This window comes from Podarcis tiliguerta, assembly GCF_965153285.1.
Source record: "Podarcis tiliguerta genome assembly, chromosome: 4".
NCBI classification, from domain to species: domain Eukaryota; kingdom Metazoa; phylum Chordata; class Lepidosauria; order Squamata; family Lacertidae; genus Podarcis; species Podarcis tiliguerta.
Window position 1 is genome coordinate 7,497,397 of NC_139537.1, and position 21,459 is coordinate 7,518,855.

The window sequence follows — 21,459 nt, forward strand, 5'->3', positions numbered from 1 at the left end:
GCCCCACCTAGAGTGCATGGCAGTAGTCCAAGCGGGAGATAACCAGAGCATGCACCACTCTGGCGAGACAGTCCGTGGGCAGGGAGGGTCTCATCCTGCGTACCAGATGGAGCTGATAAACAGCTGCCCTGGACACAGACTTGACCTGCACCTCCATGGATAGCTGAGAGTCCAAAATGACTCCCAGGCTGTGCACCTGGTCCTTCAAAAGGACAGTTAAAATGAAAAGCCTGCCCTGGACGCAAAAGAAAGCTTTTCATTTTAACTGCCAGGTTGTTAAAGTTCCCTTACAGGGGCCTGTTAGCCAAATCTAGATGAGTATTGTAGTGGAAACATTTGGAAGCCACCAGGGGGAGGAAGGAAGCTGTCTGATGAGAGTTTTATGCATTTTTAATTTTTGCCCCTATTTATGTTATTGCATCCCCTTTGTATGTGTTTACATTGCTGCCAAGCTGCCATTATCTTATCTGTTTTCTTCCGTCACCGAGAGAACGGGCTTCATTGCCTGCTAATAAATGTCTCAGATATATCTGAAACCAGAAATCTGCATCCCCACATTGAGAGAGAGAAACTATTATTTTAATTATTGCCTTAAGCCAACTGCATCCTTGTCTCCTCTTTTTTCCTCTTCCAGTCTCCGGACGAATACTATCTCATCTGGATAACCGCTGACCTCGTTTCGTTCGTCGTAATCGTAGGAGTTTTTATATTCCAGAAGTAAGTAGCTGGGGACAGTGGTTTTGCAGAGTTATTCTTCGCCCCCCCGCAAAACAACAACAACAAGCCCATGTCTGAAAAGGCACCTTTAAGGGCAGTGGAATATTTTCAGCAACCTTTTAGAAGCTGACCCAGTTCCTACAATGCAGGAGCAATGTGGCTGGCGCTCCTTTAAGCTGCCACCCTGTGCCACCCTAGTCCTGTAAGTAGATTGAGAGTGCAAGGGTTGAATGGGGAGGGCACAAAGGAAGTGGGCACCACGCCACATCTGTAACCAAGACGCCACCCGAACACGTTGAGGGAGGGAGTTGGCACGCACCACCTCTAAGATGTTTTGTTTGGAAAGGCCCTCGTTTCTGAATCTCCCCCACATGTAGAAAGCTAGCACGTCAGGCTTCTTAGCCCACTCCCTGACACACCAGTTTTCTACATGCGGGGATTTAAATTGTTATTTCACGTGCTGTCTGCACTATCATTGCTGAGGTGATCCGGCAGGAGTGAAACCATGTGCCTCTCTAAATAAATCTTTCGGGGTGGTCCGTCCTGGGCTCTGGAGTGAGATTTAGACGTCAAGGGGTACCTCAAATTAGTTGTAGTGAGTTCACGGCTGAGCAAGGATTTAGCAAGGGGGTCGTGAATAACATAGGATTTGTTAGCGTGATGCCTGGCACTCTGCTGTTTTCCTATGTAATACTTGAGGCCTGGGAAATCACAGTAAGCCTGTAAAAAAGGCCATGTTGGAGTCCTGGGCATGTAGTCAGAAAGAACAAAATACAAAGCCAGGATGAAGGCTCTGGTCAGCTGCTGGTTTACTTGGAGGTTGACTTCAGGAAGGCCCCCAAAAACAGCAGGCCGGCACCTCAATCTGGGCACCTTAAAATAACCCACTGCCAGATTGTGTTGCCGCAAATTACGCTTTCTCCACTTCCACAGCAGTGGGGCAGATTTGGCCCGGCGGGCTTCTAGCTGCTGATCCTTAGCCTTCAAATCCAGCGTAGAAGTAACATCATAAAGCTCCACAGAGTGAGGGGAAGGAGGAAACATAGGCAAATTTCTTCGATGCTTTGAAAGAAGAGAGGGCAGCCATTTTTCCACCCTCCCGTCTAGCCGGGGTAGGAGAAGAGAGGATTGTTTTCCAGCTGCGAATTCCAAGAGAGGATCTGAGAGCAGTTCGCTGGCTAGAATCCTCTCCCACAACCCTTTTTGAGCAAAGTTTGGGCAAGCAATATCCACTCAGGGTGCCCTAGGTCAGGGGTGGGGAAGCCCCCCGAGTTGTTTTTTGGACCCCAAGCTGGCAAGGTGGCCAGGGATGATGGGACTTGTAGTTTAGCAGCATCTGAAGGGATGCAGGTATCTGGCACACTCTCACCTGGGGTTGGGGTAGAACGTCTTCTCCCAGTTTTTTGCAGCTAGTTGGACGAGAGGGGATTGGCCCAGAGACCCAATGGGACGGATTCTGAGTCTTCCACACCAGCAGTTAAATCTCCTTTGCCCTGACTCTGTATTGGTAGTTTTGCTCCCTGGGGAGGAATGATGGACTCGAAGGAGGTGCCCTATTCCTCCTTGGTTTATTTTTCTTACTGCTCTGACCTTGTTGCATGTTCCTCCTTTCTCTCTTTCTCTCTCTCTTTCTTTCTCGCTCTCTCTGCTGCTGCATCTTGGCATCTTTACAGCTATCACATAATCAGGTAATTTCTGATGCCTTCTTCCTCATCCCACCTTTCGTCTGTTTCGTTTCCTTCCTTCCTTCCTTCCTTCCTTCCTTCCTTCCTTCCCACCTCCCTCAAAAAAACCCCAAAAACACCACTGCAAAATTGGGTTAAAAAGCAGGGCCGTTTCCAGAAGAAACCCTCTAGAAGTTAAAAGTAAAAAAACAACAACAGAAAGAACGACCCTCCAGCTCACGAAACGTACTAAGCGGGGATTTTCCTGCCCGCAGAACTGGGATTTGAGTGCACTCGGCAGCCTCGGTTTGCAAAACTCCAAGCGTCCCTGATGCCGGCAATCCCTGAAATGTGCCTTGTTTGTTTATTTAATGCGTGTATAAAAATAATAGAGAGTTGGAAGGGACCCCAGGGGTCATCTAGTCCAACCCCCTGCAGTTCAGGACTCTCAGCTGAAGCATCCATGACAGATGGCCATCCAGCCTCTGCCTAAAAACCTCCAAGGAAGGAGAGTGTGCTATCTTCCAAAGGAGTTCATTCCATGGCGCTTACAGCCGTATATTCCACTTATTTTCTCCAAGGATCTCAAGGTGGTTCCTCCCTTCTGCCTCCTCATTTAACCCCAACAACAGCTCTGCGAGGTAGGTTAGGCTGAGAGGCAGCGACTGGCCCAAGGTAGCACCCAGCGAGCTTCCTCCTGGCTGAGTGGGGATTCCTGGTATGCCCCACGGAGGACCTTAAGGTCCATAAATAGCAACACCCTAGAGGTCCCTAAGGAAGTCAGATTAGCCTCAACCAGAGCCAGGGCCTTTTCATGTGCCTGCACATGTGGTTTTTCTTCTCGGCCACATTCTGCTGAACTGGAGGCTGCCTCTATGTCCTCAACCCATTCTCATTTTTCCAATTGGCCCCTGCGGTCATTTTTCTTCTCTTCTGGCGAGCATTTGAAACCTACCCCCCCACCCCATTTTTGCAGCCAAGCCCCAATTCCTCGTTTTCGTTGTTTACCCAAGCGTTCCGCCTCCACACATTATCTTCCAGCCACGTTTGGTTGTGTTACGGAGAACCATTCTCATCGGTCTGTCTCTGCCTTTCCCATTTTTTAAAAAAACAAAAGATTTCTTTTCATTTTTTAAAGGTATAGTTTCTGTGCATTATCAGTGTTTTCATGGAATAACCGAAGCCAACGTAGGCGTGAGCAGGATTCGAATCCGCTGCCTCGGCTTGCCTCCGCTGTGCATTCTGTATTGGAAGACAGCCTGAAAGCGATGTGTAGATCCGCCATGTGGGATCCTCCTTGGGGGAGCAAGGGGGAAGGTTTCAGGTTCTACTGGATCCCTCCAGAAAGAGGCACACATGAAAATGTGTGTTGTGCATGTATTACCTCTAGATGGGTTCTGAACTTTCTGGGGTCCCCCCTTCCCACTTCTTCCCCTTTTTCTCTGCAAGGAACAGCTTTTCCATGCGCTGAAGGCACACAGCGAGCGTGCAGCGCTTTTGTAGTTTGCACAATTATGCTTGGCTTGGAAAAAACAGAGAAAAGCTTTCCTCCCTCTCTCGAACTCGTGGCCCTCCGGCAAAGCTGAGCATTCTGGAAACACATGAAAGAAAACACTTCTTCCTGCAGTACAGATTTAAAACTGTGGGACTCACTTCCACAGCAGGCTTAAGAAGCGATCAACCCACACGATTTTAAAAAGGATTAGCCGAATTCACAGAGGAGAGGGCTATTACAGTATTTTCATATTTTTTTGGAAGCCGCCCAGAGTGGCTGGGGAAGCCCAGGCAGATGGGTGGGGTATAAATAATTGTCAGGGAACTGCCATCGGAGCGGGAGGTGGAGAGGAGGCTCCCGGACGATGGTGGAGAGGGTCCAAGTAGGAGGAGAGGTAGCCCATCCGCTGGGGAAGGAAATCAGCGTAACACCAGTGGAGAAGGGGGGCAGATGGGGGAATCGGAGAGGTGGCTCCAGGACTCTTCGCAAGAGACCAGCGGAGAGGGTACGAGTACTCCGCTGCCCACACCCACTTTGCGCAGAAAACTTCCGCACAGGCAAAGGGGGAGGAGACTGGGCGTCAAACAGCTTCTATGCTGGAAGAGGTTCAAGAAACGCCCACTGACGGATTCTGCCAGCGACTGAGGCAGCCACGGAACTTGAGGCTGTCCAGACAGAAAGGGTTCAACCAGGCAACCTAGCCAGGAGTAACGGCAACTTACACACGAGCAACCCCTAGAACCATTACAATAATAAATTATTACTATTATATATTATTATTATCGGTGGCTGTGATGGGAGACAGCGCTCTGTCTCTGCCGTCAGAGGCAGGACTGCGCCTGAATCTCCGCTGCTGGAAAGCGCAGGTCATTACAAAAAAAGAGAGCAAACCTGAAAGTGGTTGCAAGAAGCTAAAGCCGTAAAACCGAGAAAAAGGCACAGCCCTACTGTTAAAGTTAAAATACTGAATCAGATTAAAATCACCTCGGCTTCCTATGAATCTGCGTGGGCACGTCCAAACAAAAATGTTTATAGCAGGCGACGACTAGAGTGCGGAGAAGGCAGGGAGTTCCAAAATTCACTAAACCGATGCGATCTCACCAATGCAGAACTGGTGTTTTGTGCTGCCTGCAGTTCTGCCAATTCTGCTGACCCCTGGATCATAGAATCATAGAGTTGGAAGAGACCACAAGGGCCATCGAGTCCAACCCCCTGCCAAGCAGGAAACACCATCAGAGCACTCCTGACATATGGTTGTCAAGCCTCTGCTTAAAGACCTCCAAAGAAGGAGACTCCACCACACTCCTTGGCAGCAAATTCCACTGTCGAACAGCTCTTACTGTCAGGAAGTTCTTCCTAATGTTTAGGTGGAATCTTCTTTCTTGTAGTTTGGATCCATTGCTCCGTGTCCACTTCTCTGGAGCAGCAGAAAACAACCTTTCTCCCTCCTCCATGTGACATCCTTTTATATATTTGAACATGGCTATCATATCACCCCTTAACCTCCTCTTCTCCAGGCTAAACATGCCCAGCTCCCTTAGCCGTTCCTCATAAGGCATCGTTTCCAGGCCTTTGACCATTTTGGTTGCCCTCCTCTGGACATGTTCCAGTTTGTCAGTGTCCTTCTTGAACTGTGGTGCCCAGAACTGGACACAGTACTCCAGGTGAGGTCTGATGGAGGTCTGATAGTTAAGTCCAGTCAAAAGTGTCTATGGGGTTGAGGCGCTCGTCTCGCTTTCAGGCCGAGGGAGCCGGCATTTGTCCACAGACAGCTTTCTGGGTCATGCGGCCAGCATGACGAAACCACTTCCGGCATAACGGGATGGAAACCAGAGGGCACGGAAACGCCATTTACCTTCCCGCCACAGCAGTACCTATTTATCTACTTGCACCGGTGTGCTTTCCAACTGCTAGGTTGGCAGGAGCTGGGGCAGAACAATGGGAGCTCATCCCGTCACGGGGATTCAAACCGCCGACCTTCCAATCGGCAAGCCCAAGAGGCTCAGTGGTTTAGACCACAGCAATCCCATAAGGCGATCTCGTAGGTGGGGAGAGTTGTTCCTGCGCTCAAATCCTGCTCCCCGGTTTCCCCCAGACTTCTGGTCAGCTGCTGGGAGAAGAGGCCGCATGTCTCTTCTTCTTTGGCCTGGGAAACAATATAATAATAATTTATTATTTGTACCCTGCCCATCTGGCTGTGTTTCCCCAGCCACTCTGGGTGGCTTCCCACAAAGACCAAAAATATGCTAACTTCAGATGTCTTCTGAATGTCAGGTACAGTGGTACCTCGGGTTACATACGCTTCAGGTTACAGACTCCGCTAACCCAGAAACAGTGCTTCAGGTTAAGAACTTTGCTTCAGGATGAGAACAGAAATCATGCTCCGGCGGTACGGCAGCAGCAGGAGGCCCCATTAGCTAAAGTGGTGCTTCAGGTTCAGAACAGTTTCAGGTTAAGAATGGACCTCTGGAACGAATTAAGTACTTAACCCGAGGTACCACTGTAGTTATTTATCTCTTTGACGGGAACAGCAGCGATCGCAGGAAGTAAGGAGAAGCATTTTGGCCGATGTCATCTTCCTCCGTCACTCATCCTGGCTGCTTCCGCACACGTCCGTGCTTTTATCAGCTCAGCGCCTCCTCCTCCTCCTCCTTTCCTGATCCTCTCTCTTTCCTCCCCTTTTATGAAGAGCAAATCCCTTTGGCTTTTCAAGGGCTGCATTTGATGCGGGTGTGTGTGTGTGTGTGCGTACAATTGCCGTCTTTGCACAAGCAAGCCTGCGCTCCACGGCGATGGTTTGGGGGGCGGGGAGGGGGAAGGGCATGTATGTTGGACCTAACCCCAGGTGCTTGTCATCATACTGGGTTTCTGCTAAATTTGGGGACTGGCGAGCCTTTTGTACCTCCCTGGCTGTGACGGCAGCAGGTCAAACTCATTCTGTGTTTTTATTTTACATTGTGAACCTCCCGGAGACCTGCGGGTATAGGGCTCTATACAAATTTTAAAAACAAAACAAAATACAATAAAATGTATCTGTAACCTGCGGGTCTCCACAAATAGTGGTACCTTGATCTCAATCCGTTCCAAAACCAAGGCACGCTTTCCCATAGAAAGCAATGCAAAACGGATTAATCCGTTCCAGGCTTTTAAAAACAACCCCTAAAACAGCAATTGAACATGGATTTTACTATCTCACGAGACCATTGATCCACAAAATGAAATCACTAATCATGGTACTATACTATAAAATAAATAAGACAGTGTTGTTGATGATAAAAATAAAAATTATTTTTTTTCCTCACCTGCACTGATGATAGTCGTTGTTTGGATGGGGGGCTTTTATCCATTTGCGCAGTCACACATTCAATCAATCAATCAATCAGTAGATGAACTGGGTTCCACACAGTCACAAAAGCAAATGAACCGAAAAAAGCCTCAAAGCAAAAGAAATAGCAAAAACAAAAGTGCCAAACTTAATTCATTCCGGAAGTCTATTTGACTTCTGAAAATCAAGACGCAGCTTCTGATTGGTGCAGGCGCCCTGGAAACAATAGCCGACAACCGCATCGGATGTTCGGCTTCCGAAAAATGTCCGAAAACCAGAAAACCTACTTCTGGGTTTTCTGCGTTTGAGAACCAAGGTACCACTGTACTACTGAACCACAACTCCCATCATTCCTGGCCATGGGCTGATGGGAATTGTAGCTTGACGTCTAAAGGGCCACCGGTTACCTGCCTCTGATGGAGGAAGGCCCAGCTAGATGGGCAGGGTACAAATAATAACATTATTATTATTAATATTATTAGGAGTTGTAAATGCAAAATTGCTTGCAAGCTTCTAATTCCAGAAGCGTGGTGGCCCATTCTTCCAGCAAAAGGGCCTTTTCAGGGTCCCCTTGGCGTGGGGATAGCAGCAGGGGGTTGGGTGCCCCTGGAGCAAAATGCAGACTCCGCTATTTTTGTATTGATTTGGCAGCAGACCTGATGTTAGCACACAGGCCTGTTGAAATCGCATCCATTGGTGGTCTTAGGTGGGTGATTTAAATGACCACTAGGAGGTGCAATGAAGACGAAATTGGGGTGGTGCGTGGCTGCTTTGTTTGTGGTTTTGGTGTTTGTATTTAATCTTACGTATGTATTTGATCTTGTGTGTGTGTGTGTGTGTGTGTGTGTTGGGGAGCACTTTTAAAAAGTGCAGATGACAAACAGAAGCTTAAATGAGGCTCCCCCTTTATATATGATTTTATTTTATAAATTTTATTAATTTGATTTAATATGTGTGTGTGTGTGTGTGTGTGTGCTTGCATGCAGGCACACACACTAACAATCTGATCAATCAATCAATCAGGGGCACCTTTTTTAAGATGGCTTAATTTAAAATAAATAAATGAATGAATTGTTTTTTTGAACATCGCAGATGTTTTTGCAAAGTCGCTGCTTTAAGTGGTCATGTGAGAAGCCCGGGGCTTTCGCGCTTTGTGTCTAGACTCAAAAGAGCCAGAAATGATTATCTGGAAAATTCAGACTCGCTCCGACTCCTGTTCCCCTTGGTCGGATTAAGTTGCCTGTGCCTGTTTTGTTTAGCATCACCCCTCCCAGTAGACCTGAGATCGAATCCTGCTCAGCGTACCCTTTTTTTTTTTTTTTTTTGCTTTGCTGGAGCGGGGAGGGTGTTGGTCAGTGAGCAGCTGCCTCCTTTTACAATCCTTTTGCTAACCTCCAGTCCTTTCTCATATTTCCATTGAAAGCATGTTAATAAATAATAATAGTTTTTTATTTATACCCCGCCCTTCCTGGCTCAGAAAACAAGGCTCAGGGTGGCTAACAACAAATTTAAAACACTTAATTGATGCAACAAAAAAACAGCATTAAATACAGTATAAAACATGAGTAACAATAAATTCAGAATTGCGGCCCCCTTCCACAAACTCCCCCCACCCGCTCCAATTTGAGAGGAGCCCAGCCACTGAATCTGTGCTCGGCTCAGCAGAAAAGGCCCATTCTCATGTTGCCACGCTCCGGACCCCTAACGTAGGGGGCACATGAACAAGGACCCCAAAGGATGATTTCAGGGTCTGGGTCAGTCCCTATGCAGAGAGGCAGTCCTTGAGGCATGGCTGTCCTGCGCTCTTTAAGTGGGGGGAGTCCATCAGTTTTGTTAGATCAATTAAACTAAATAGCATTAATTGGTTTTTCAATAAATGTGCCGTTAATGGTTGCTGTTTTGGATTTCATCACGTTATTTTCTTATTTTTATTGCATTATTATTTATCAGCTCCCTGCTTGTGGAATGCTCTCCCCAGCGAAGTTCGCCTGGTGCCTTCATTACATACCGTATTTTTCGCTCCATAAGACGCACACTTTTTTCCTCCTAAAAAGTAAGGGGAAATGTCTGTGCGTCTTATGGAGCGAATGCGTGGTCCCTGGAGCTGAATTGCACAGGGGCAAAAAGCAGATCGTGGTTTGGGGGTTTTTTTAGAAAGAGGGAAGCTGATTGGCAAACGATCGGAGGGAGATAAGGGACGCTAGAGATAAAGGAGGCTGCCTGGGAGGGGGGAGGTAAAGACAGTGAACTTGCAAGGAGAGTAGACAGGAAGACTAAAACAAGCAATGAGGAGAGAAATTAGAAGAAAAGGAGGAGCAGACAACTGCTCCAGCTAAGAAAAAGACACTAAGGCAAACAAGAGGAAAGGGAGTGTTGAAAGGAATCAGCTGATCAGTAAGCAGTTGGGAGGGAGATAAGGGAGGCTAGCGATAAAGGAGGCTGTCTGGGAGGGGGGAGGTAAAAGCCTATGGATCCTCAGGATTTTTGCATTGGGTCACCCCAAATTCACCATCAGATCACATAGCATGTCCATGGCTACAGCCGGCACCAAAAAAATCACGCATCCAGTGTTTCGTGGGGCCGCAATGGCGCAAAAACGTGGTTACAAAGCAGGGATCCACATGGATCCTCAGGATTTTTCCATTGGGCTACCCCAAACTCACCGTCAAATCACATATCTTGTCTGTGGCCACATCATGAACCACAAAAATCATACACCCACTGTTTCGTTCAGAACATTTTTTTTCTTGTTTTCCTCCTCTAAAAACCAGGGGCGTCTTATGGTCAGGGGTGTGTTATGGAGCGAAAAATACGGTATTTTTTTTTAGGTGCCAGGCGAAAATGTTTCTCTTCAACTAGGCCTTGGGCTGATTCATATTCTGTAGCCTTTTAAACGTGTCTGTGAGAAGGTGGGGAGGCTATTGTCTTTCTGTTTTTATAATTATTTACTTGTTTTTATTCTGTGAGCCGCCCCTGAGACGGTCAGGTCGGCTTGCGGAGTTTCAAAACAGAAGGAAAGCGAGTTTTCTGCCACTGTGCTAGGAGAATAGCACAGAGTCGCTTCCTCGTGAGTTTGAGAGCCCATGGATTGTGAGCTCCTTGCCTGGAAACCTGGTCAGGCGCATGAAAAGTCCGGTTCCCGACATTCTCCTTGTCCGTTTCAGGTGGCGAATGGGCAACATCCACAGCTACAACCCTGAACAGATTATGCTCAGCGCGGCTGTCCGAAGGTCCAGCCGGGATGTCAACATCATGAAGGAGAAACTGATCTTCTCAGGTGAGGCGATTCGAGGCTGGATTCCACGTGGCTATAACTTGATCTGCGGCAGAGAAGTGACTTCCTGTGGTGATGTCTTGCTATTCTTCGGGTCTTCAATTCGAATCTCGCCACAAATTCATTGTCATGCGGCTAAGGTTAAGACTTTTTTAAACATTACAGACCCAGCCCAAGGTTTTGCAGAGTCGCTGCTTTAGATGGTAATGCACTTTTGAATAAATAAGGCATACTATTCATTGTATCAAATTGTAGATTTCAGCGGAGGTCTCATAAAGTTCAATGAAAAAAGCCGAAGACCCAGTGGATCAGTTCATTCTCTAGTCGGTTCATGCATAAGGTCCATACATGTATAAGTATTTATAGATCAATTTGATTCCCTCCCCCCTCTTTCTTTTTTCCTTTCTTCTTCTGTGTTGGAACTCCTGTTTGGGGACTTCCCTGGCTTTTTTCTGGCCCATCTAGGACCAGTCTGGATAGTTAGCCTTGGCGAAGACTGACGTTTTTATCCCCCCAGAAGTTTTTGATTGAGTTTCCAATGAAATGAGGTTGCATTTTAATTTTTTAATGTATTTTAATCTTGTTTTTTAAGCTGTATTTCAATCAATTGTTTTTATATTCGGTGTTAGCCGCCCTGAGCCTGGTCTTGGCTGGGGAGGGCGTGGTATAAATAATTTCTTCTTCTTCTTCTTCTCCTCCTCCTCCTCCTCCTCCTCCTCCTTCTTCTTCTTCTTCTTCGTCTCTATTCCACCTGTCTCTTCAAAGAGTCCAATAATCCACACGAAGGGTTGTTCCACAGAATCCTTTCACAGAGTCTAAGACAATATGTAATATGTAATATTACAGGATAGTGGATCTTACAGCATAGTAGTGGTTGCTATAAGATCCACTATCCTGTAATATTACATATGAGCCTGTTCTACTGATGAAGCCTAGGATGGCGATACAAGGCTAATATTCCGGAAATCCTTGTCTTAGACTCTGTGAAAGGATTCTGTGGAACTGTAACAACCCTTCATGTGGATTATTGGCTTCAACAGGGGAGATTTGAACCCTGGTCTCCCAGGTCTTAGTCTGACACTCTAACCACTACACCACACTGCTTCGCGTTAAACACCAGCATCTATTCAGATCCTTCCCCCTCTTTTTTTTTATAATAATATTTTATTAAAATTTTCACAAAAAGAAAAAAGAAAAATACAAAAGTAAAAAGCAGTTAAAAACAATTCCATCTTTCATGACATATCTTGCATTTCCTTATTTCTTAGACATCCCCACACCTCCCCTCTTTGTATTCCAATTCAATTTATTTATTCAGCAAATCCTTCGCTCTTTACCTTTATCTTAATCTTGATCTTAATATATTATAGCTTTAACTTTCCACCTGTTAATATTCCATTTTTGCATATTCTTCCATAGCATTATTGCTCAAAACCCCTTAACCTCAATCCAACATCATTCTAAAATTCATTAATTTTGCAATATTTCTGAAAGTAATCTTTAAATTTCTTCCAATCTTCTTCCACCAACTCTTCTCCCTGGTCTCGGATTCTGCCAGTCATTTCCGCCAATTCCATATAGTCCATCACCTTCATCTGCCATTCTTCCAGAGTGGGTAGTTCTTGTGTCTTCCAATACTTCACGATGAGCATTCTTGCTGCTGTTGTAGCATACATAAAGAAAGTTCTATCCTTCTTTAACACCAGTTGGCCAACCATGCCCAGGAGAAAGGCCTCTGGTTTCTTCGGGAAGGTATATTTAAATACCTTTTTCATTTCATTATATATCATCTCCCAAAAAGCCTTACAGATCCTTCCCCCTCCGCCTTCTAACACCCCGCACTTTCTCTTTCCTCCTCAGAGATCAACAGCGGCATGGAGACGACGGACGAGCTTTCTCTGTGCTCGGAGAACGGCTACGCCAACGAAGTCGTCACCCCCCTGGACCACCGAGAAGTGAAGCTTCGTATCAACTGAGGGGGCAGCGGAGAAGCGGTTGGGGGGGGGGCTCCGGAACCTTCCGACGCTTCCTTGGTCCTTGCGTGGACTGCCTGGGACTCTTAATGCAACGGACTTCGTGCGGGTGGCCTGGTGCCCCTCTGGAACCTGAAGCTGGACTGGGTTTCTTTGATTTTTTTGTTGTCGTTGTAAATATCCCCCCTTTTTGTGACCCCTTTTCTTGCCTATCATGGGATTGGGGGCGGGCGGGGCAGGATTCAGCATGTTTGCAAGGAGCGATCTGGCGATGGGACCCACTAGAAGATAGCCTTCAAAGGTGTTGCCGGACTACAAGTCCCATCATCCAGGACCATGCATGGCTACATCTGATGGGAGTTGTAGTCCAACGTCGTGCAGGGTCATGTGATGGAAGGAACCCCACTGTCTTTCTCTCCTCTCCTCGGTGCAGCGATTGTTAGCTGAACTTATTTAAAGATGTATGTTGTGACCTCTTGGCGAAGCGTGGTTATTATCCGTATTTTTATGGGTTTGAAATCTTCCGGGCACTGGGAAGGTGTCTGGCCTGAAATCTGAGGGTTGCATTGCCCATCTAGACAATGATCCAAGGGCCATGTGACTGGTGGGTGGAGCCAGAAGCAAAAGTGGGGAGGAAATACCGTATTTTTCGCTCTATAAGACGCACTTTCCCCCTCCAAAAATTAAGGGGAAATGTGTGTGCGTCTTATGGAACGAATGCAGGCTCCATGGCTTCAGCGAAAGCAACGCGAAGCCTCTGAAGCGCAGTGGGAGCACTGCCGCCGCGTGCCGGAGGCTTTGCGTTGCTTTCGCTGAAGCCTGGAGAGCGAGAGGGGTCGGTGCGCACCGATCCCTCTCGCTCTCCTGGCTTCCCTTCTCTGGAAAAGCGCTGCACAGCTTTCCCTTTCTGCGCAGCGCCCCTTCAGCGAAGCGGAAGGAGAAATGGAAGGGGCTCCCGTTTCTCCTGCCACTTCGCTGAAGGGGCGCTGAGCAGAGAGGGTGAGAATATTTTCCCCCCTTGTTCTCCCCCTCTAAAACTAGGTGCGTCCTATGGTTGGGTGCATCCTATAGAGCGAAAAATACGGTACCTTCCAAGGACGCATTGAAGACGGGCAAGGGTGCTTGGGGTGAGAAGCAGGGCTTGTGAGGGGTGCTGGGGGCCACATAGAGAGCCCCGGAGGGCCGATTTCAATGCGTTTGAGGTTTCCCGATCCTGATTTGCAGGTAGGATGCTGGGCAGACCGAGAAAAGCTCCAAGCATGAAGAAGGGAGACGTTAACTGGAAATATTTTACAAGCCTGAACATGGAGCGACTCTGATCTTCCTGCTTTCTCAGTGGCAGCAAAAGGGAGCAGGGCTGTCTTACGCATATCCGGCGCCGTGGTGCAAAGATCCTTCCGGCGCCCCGCCATGCAACTCCAAAACAAGGGAGAAGGCGGTAGAAAATGTCCTCTGCCTCCCCCACCGCCCAGATCCCCAGCGTGGTGGCAGTGATGAAACAGGAAAACGTGCTGGCGGACATGCTCTCTGGCATTGGGGCTCCCAGGAAGGCTGTGCGCCGCCTTTCGCCAGGAAGCAGGAGGAAGACAACGACCGGGATCAGGGCCGTCTTTAGCTGTGCTGGGCCTGGGGGCAACCCAAGAACCACAGTCCAGGTCCAGTCCAGAATCCGCAGGTTCCACTAGGAGTCAGTCCGACAGGGTCAAGGCAGGAAACCAGGCAAGGACAGGTACAGAAGAAGAGGAGGAGTTTGGATTTGATATCCCGCTTTATCACTACCCGAAGGAGTCTCAAAGCGGCTAACAATCTGCTTTCCCTTCCTCCCCCACAACAAACACTCTGTGAGGTGAGTGGGGCTGAGAGACTTCAGAGAAGTGTGACTGGCCCAAGGTCACCCAGCAGCTGCATGTGGAGGAGCGGGGAATCAAACCCGGTTCACCAGATTACAAGTCCACCGCTCTTAACCACTACACCATGCTGGCTTTCAGAATCTCAGGCAGGATGTAGCATACAGCAATGTTGCTCCTGCAACCTGGGGCAAGGTCTGACCGCCTTTTATCTGTGTCGGGGTAGCGGCCGGTCCTGATCCCCCGGCGACTCACCTCCCTGTTTCGCCCGAAGGCGAGCACTCCTCCTGCGAGTACTCAGGTCTCTCCTTCTCTCAGACCTCAGTCTCTGCAGCTTGGGAGACGTCGGTGGGTTTCTAGGCCCAGGGGCCGCCTCAGCCTCAGCTGGAGCAGCTGTAAGTGATGGCCCAGCTGGAGGCAACGAGGTCATCCCCACATCTGGAGCCAGGGCAGGCTCAGGCCCCTGACTTGGCCCAGCTGGTGTTTGTTGCAGGGGAACCTGTGCAGACTGGGACTCTTCAGGATCAGGCCCCAGACTTGGTTCAGGTGATGTCTGAGGCAAAGGATCCGGTGCAGACTGAGACTCCTCTGGTGCCAAGCCGCACAGCTCCGCCACTCGCTAGGGCGCCCCTGAGAGGCTGGTGCCCTGGCGCAACGAACCACTAAGACCAATGGGAAAGATGGCTCTGAGATGGAGCATGCCAAAAAGCAGTTGTGGGGTGATCAGCGAGTGGCCCCACTGAAGGCTGTGCTAAGAATAAAGCAGTATATCCCACATATAGGAGCAAATCTCATTTCCTGGATCTCTAGGGCAGCAGTTCTCAACCTGTGGGTCCCCAGATGTTTGTTGGACTACAACTCCCATCATCTCTGACCACTGGTCATGCTGGCTAGGAATGATGGGAGTTGTAGTCCAACATCACCTTGGGACCCACAGGTTGAGAATTGCTGCTCTAGGGGAGGCCGAGTCAAGATGCAATACAAGACTGATGCATTGTTTCTTAAAACAGGGGGTTCTCCAGATGTTTTGCTGGACTGACAACCCCAGGAGATTTATTTCCATTCCCCAAGGTTTATGTACCGCTTGAGTCTCATGAAACATCAAAGTGGTTTACGGAAGCAAAAAAGAGGGACAAAATGACCAGTTAAAAGCAGCTCTTTAAAACGGTCCGCAAATAAATTAAATCAGCACACCGGGTTAAAAACACCTGTCGACATTTTACGTATCTTGTTAGGTTTTCCTAAACGAAAATGTTTTCAGCGGGGTGTCAAAAGGAGTGCAGTGGTACCTTGGTTCTCAAAATTAATCCGTTTTGGAAGTGCGTTCCAAAACCAAAGTGTTCCAAAACCAAGGCGCGCTTTCCCATAGAAAATAATGCAAAATGGATTAATCTGTTCCAGACTTTTAAAAACAACTCCTAAAACAGCAATTTAACATGAATTTTACTATCTTAACGAGACCATTGATTCATAAAATGAAAGCAATAATCAATCAGTAGCTGAACTGGGTTCCACGCAGTTACAAAAACAACAAAAAAGAGCCACAAAACCACAAAATAAATAGCAAAAACAGACCGACCTCAGCATAACACTCAAAAAGGAAGTGCGGCACTCAAATTGGAAGCGTAACACTCATAACGGAGCATGTTCAGCTTCCAAAAAAAGTCCGCAAACCGGAACACTTCCTTCCGGGTTTGCAGTGTTTGGGTTCCAAGTTGTTTGAGTACCAAGGCGTTTGAGAACCAAGGTACCACTGTACAGTGAATGTCCTGATGTCAACAGGCAGGGAGTTCCAAGTGCGAGTTCTGCCACACTAAAAGATTGATTTCTTACAACGGTGAAATATTATTTGGCACCTTTAATGGTGTGAGTTCTGCAGATGGAATGTCCACGTACAGGTAAGGCGACCCTACAAGTAAACTGGTTCCAAGCTGTTCAGGGCTTTATATACTAACACAGGCATAGGCAAACTCGGCCCTCCAGATGTTTTGGGACTGCAACTCCCATCATCCCTAGCTAACAAGACCAATAGTCAAGGGATGATGGGAGTTGCGTGGCAAGTCCCCTCCTCCATGTGAAATGAAGACACTGGACACGTTATTTAAGGGTAATGGGCATAAAAAGGCCACAACTTTATTGATTACAGAATTGAAAGGTATTGGCCTTAGGCATTGGCTCCTATCGACTACCCGGCATGGAGACCGGGAAGGGTTATCCACAAGCCGTGGGAGTCCTGTTGAAGTACGCCAACTAGGATCCCACGCGTGTCACCGCTCTGGGGCGTGCCGGAGGCCCTTACCTCCCTAGGTTTCGGACAAGGCAACGCCCCCCGGAGTCCTCTACCGGACTACCCTTTTCCTTGGGGGAAGGTGATGGCGCTTCCTCCTCCCCCCATTCATTTGCATAACAATTAACCCCTGCCAATGCCTAACCGCCAATACCGCGGAAGTTGTGACGTTTGCTACGAGGTAGGCGAAAAAACCAAAAGGCTGGAAGTGCGCCAAATTGGAAAAATTCCTACCAGGCCCCTTGCGGCGACCAACCGGAGTCCATAGCAAGGTCATGGCTAGCTAAGTCTAAGGGTGGGTGGGATGGGAAAACCGCTCAGAAAGGGGAAAGAGGGCGGTCCCCGGACGTGCCTGGCCTTAAGTAGGCCACGCCTCCCCCGCCTGCCGATTGGTGGGCCGGGTCGAAAGCACGCCTGGGGATTCCCTGGATCTCGCGGGGGCAAAAGGCCAGCCCCCGCCTGTGTGGGAGGGGTTAACCCACAACTCCCTCTCCTCCCGAGCTCGGAAATGGCTTTGTAGTCCCATGACGTCTGGAGGGCCGAGTTTGCCTATGCCTGTACTAACACCTTGAATTTGGTTCAAGCAATGCAGGTCTCTGAACAGAGATGTTAGCAATTATGCCGCAGCATTCTGCACTAACGGCAGCTCCCGGATCAAGCGCAAGGAAGCCGCACACAAAGTGCATTGTCGTATTCTCGAACCAATGAATTCGAATGGCAAGAAAGGAGAGTCCGACTGAACATTAGGAGTAACTTTCGGACAGTGAAATCTGTTTGATGGGAACGGTCTCCCTTGGAAGGTGGTGGACTCTATCTCCTTGGAGGATTCCAAGCAGTGGTTGGGTGGCCATCTGTCAGGAATTCTTTTTCTTTTCTTTTTAAGTCCAAACAAAGTTTATTCCTCTTCTTTCTATGCATTTTTTTTCTTCCAGAAAGCTAATACAGTGGAGCACCTATTCACACGGGCTGCACACACCATGCATTTAAAGAACACCAACTCCATAAAAGAACTAAAAGAATTTGCTGCCAAGGAGTGTGATGGAGTCTCCTTCTTTGGATGTCTTTAAGCAGAGGCTTGACAACCATATGTCAGGAGTGCTCTGATGGTGTTTCCTGCTTGGCAGGGGGTTGGACTCGATGGCCCTTGTGGTCTCTTCCAACTCTATGATTTATGATTCTAACTATGGGAGCTGTACTTTTCCCCTCGCAGAGCTACAAATCCAAGAACCCTTAACAAACTACAGGATTCTCTTTCTCTCTGTGTGTGTGAATTAAATGCATGTATATATATCCATGGGGATGCTGGTGGCGCTGTGGGTTAAACCACAGAGCCTAGGGCTTGCCGATCAGAAGGTCAGAGGTTCGAATCCCCGCGACGGGGTGAGCTCCCGTTGCTCGGTCCCTGCTCCTGCTAACCTAGCAGTTCAAAAGCATGCCAAAGTATATAAATAGGTACCACTCCAGCGGGAAGGTAAACGGCGTTTCCGTGCGCTGCTCTGGTTCGCCAGAAGTGGCTTAGTCATGCTGGCCACATGACCCAGAAGCTGTACGCTGGCTCCCTTGGAAAATAAAGCGAGATGAGAGCCACAACCCCAGAGTCGTCCGCGTCTGGACCTAACGGTCAGGGGTCCCTTTTCCCTTTATATACATCCATATTTAATTATTTTGCAACATTGCTTTGCTTAAAAATTCAGGAGATACCTCCAAAGTCAATTCGGAAGAGCTAGCCAAAAAGGAGCCTTACCTGGAGATGCCAGCATTGAACCTGGTGCCTTCAACATAGCTGGGAAAGCTCATTCAGAAGAGTACGAGACTCTGAGGCTCAGGGTTGCGGGTTCGAGCCCCACATTGGGCAAAAGATTCCTGCATTGCAGAGGGTTGGACTAGATGACCTTCGCGATCCCTCCCATCTCCATGACTCTATGATTCTCTACATGCAAAACTGATTTTCTACCACCGAGCTGAGACCCTTTCCCGTATTAGTGCCAGCTGTTCTAGAATGGCTATAAAGCTGAGCGTCATCTGCAGGGTCTTGGATTCGAATCCCCGCTTAGCTTTCCCTAAGTGGCTTAAGGAGGTGAACCAGGGGCTGCAGACATCAGGAACCCTGTGTTGCCAGACCCACTAGGCCATGGGCTTAAGCTGGGCCGTTCCACCCTGAAAACGTCTCCTTTTCCGTGCAAATTTGCCAGGCTCTCACTCGAATGATGCTTTTCCTCCGGGCCACAACTGCTTTTCCAGATGGGCCGCTGACTCTAAGCTCTCCCCTGGGTGAACTCCCCTCTGCAACCTCACGCCCTCCCTTCTGCAGAGGCGACAGGGAGATTCCCCCTGCCTGAGCCGTCACTTGGCAGCTGCAGCAAATGCCAGGCAGATCCTCCACGCGCATCATAATTACCAGGAACAAAGCCGAACCCGATCGTCTCTTGCTTTGTGGCTTGGAGGCTGGAGGGTTATTATTTGTCTTGGGCAAGCGCAAAAGCAAAGGGAGTGTCCTATTTTATTTTTGCTGGCCAGTTTACATCGGTCAAGGGGTTGCCGGAACCAAGCTGTGATGCTCTTTGGTCCAATGCCTTCGGATGAACATACACCTGAGCTGTTATCCTTCCATTCCAGGTGATGGGATCTCCATCGGACAGGTGAGAAAGACCTTCCCAAACAAAGGGGATGATGCCTTATAAGCAAAGAGACCAGGCGAGGGGGATGTAGGAATCTGCCTTCTGCAGAATGTTGGGGCCTCAAGCTGAGCACTGACTGGCAGCAGCAGCTGCCCTGGGTTTCAGGCAAGGGGTTCTCCCATCCCTACCTGGGGATTGGAGGGAGCGCAAAGCAGACTGTCTACCACTGAGATGTGGTCCTTTCCCATATTAGATCAAGCTGCTCCACTAGGATGGGTATGTAGCTGAACGTCATCTGCAAGGTCTTGGGTTCGAATCCCCACTTCGCTTTCCCTAGGAATTGAATTGAATTCCTGCTGCTTGATGGAGGTAGAAACTGTCTCTCATGTCTTGTTACACTGCCGTTTACACGGGGATATACGCTCGGTATTTATCCCTCCTGTTATACAAAAATCTCCAAATGGGTCCGGACTTCAGTGTCTAAAACTCCTGGTAGAGGACAAGGATCTAGAGATCACGCTAAGGGTGGCCAAATTCTGTGCGACTGCCATAAAAATTAGGAAACAAGCTGTACTACCAAAATGATTAAGGTTTTAAACGACAATTTTAGGTTATATTTTAGTGATCAAGATTTAATACATATTTTTAACTGCCGCTATATCTGAATTGCCTCTGTTATACCCAATTGCCATTCAATGTTTAAGATTTTCCTGATATTGTAAGTGAACCGGAACTGGTCTGTGACCGTAATAATAAAATTCAATTCAATTCAAGTTTTAAGGCAACCTGCTGGGACTGAGCTGCGAAGCTGAAATGGGAGCTACCCAAGGAATGCTTTCTTGAGCTCCTGAGGTGAAGGGTAGGATAGTAAAGCCTGTGCTAAAATATATTTATATTTCTTATTAAATTTATACAGTCTATTTTGCTCTTTGATGTAGATTTTTGGTGTTCACCGAATCTCTGGCAGGCTTTACCTATCTTGCAGACTGTCTGTCACCTCTTTTCCTTGGAAACCGTGTTGTGTGCCTTGACATTTTGCAGTTCCCAAACGATGTAACATTTTCAGAAGCGAGACACCCAACAATGAACATGCAGGCAAATTTATGTCTGTATGCAAAAGCCTACTTTCTCTGATTTGTAGGAAATTCACAATGGGAAAACCAAGGGTTTGAACTTTCTTTGGGGTTTGCCAGTCCTCAATGAAATATCCAGCTCTTCTTCTCCTTCTTAGTGTTTGAGCTCAGGAGATGGAAGGTGGGGTGGGTGGAAAACCCTATTCCTGGATCGAGGGAAGAAAGAATGTTCTCTTGGCCATGGTATAAATTCTGCTCAGACCTTGCCAGCTATAAGTCTCATTGGAGAGCAAATGAAACAATGATAACATCAAGGGCTCCATGCGACTGGGGGGACGCAGGTGGCGCTGTGGTCTACACCACTGAGGCTCTTGGGCTTGCCAATCAGAAGGTCGGTGGTTCGAATCCCCATGATGGGGTGAGCTCCCATTGCTCGGTCCCAGCTTCTGCCAACTTAGCAGTTCAAAAGCATGCCAGTGCAAGTAGATAAATAGGTACCACTCCGGCAGGAAGGTAAACGGAAAAAGGCATTTCCGTGCACTCTGGTTGCCGTCACAGTGTCCCGTTGCACCAGAAGTGGTTTAGTCCTGCTGGCCACATGACCCAGAAAGCTGTCTGTGGACAAACACCGGCTCCTTCGGCCTGAAAGCGAGATGAGCGCCGCAACCCCATAGTCGCCTTTGAGTGGACTTAACTGTCCAGGGGTCCTTTACCCTTTACCTTACATGTGACTGTTAGAACCATGGGTCAGACTAGGGCCAGAAAAAGGCTTGCTTTGTAAACAATGGGCTATTGTAGTTAAAGACAGATGGAAAGTACACAAAGTTGAACTTTCGGCGAAATTTTGGCAGGAGTTTGAATATAAACTGTTTGGCATTGGGCGGAGGAGAATTTAAAGGTTTGCAGAGGAATGTTCCCTCATGCCCCTTTAGGCTCCCCTGTACTGCCAGCCATCATTCTCCCAGCCTACAAAATACCCTGGAACTACGCTCTGTCATGAAGAAGCACAATTCCAGATCATAAGCAAGTTCCTAGTCCTCAAGTAAACTTTTAGGTGGGCAATGTTTAAAATGTTTTATCGTGTTTTTAATATTCTGCTGTGAGCCACCCAGAGTGGCTGGGATATAAATACAGTCATACCTCGGGTTACAGCCGCTTCAGGTTGTGTTTTTTCTGGTTGCGGACT

The 21,459-nt window shown here is 48.1% G+C and overlaps 1 protein-coding gene across 2 annotated transcripts in view; it reads left to right on the plus strand.

Moving 5' to 3' along the window:
- Positions 1–12,920, plus strand: part of GDPD5 (glycerophosphodiester phosphodiesterase domain containing 5) — a 169,191-nt gene extending 156,271 nt beyond the window's left edge. The window contains exons 14-17 of one of the 2 annotated variants that reach the window (XM_083436532.1): positions 635–717; positions 2,391–2,405; positions 10,366–10,478; positions 12,336–12,920. In XM_083436532.1, coding sequence (XP_083292658.1) covers positions 635–717; positions 2,391–2,405; positions 10,366–10,478; positions 12,336–12,451 — 327 coding nt within the window. In that variant the 3' untranslated portion in view covers positions 12,452–12,920. The remainder of the gene's footprint in view (positions 1–634; positions 718–2,390; positions 2,406–10,365; positions 10,479–12,335) is intronic. The other variant, XM_083436533.1, reaches the window with a different exon arrangement.
- The last annotated feature ends 8,539 nt before the right edge of the window (positions 12,921–21,459 follow it).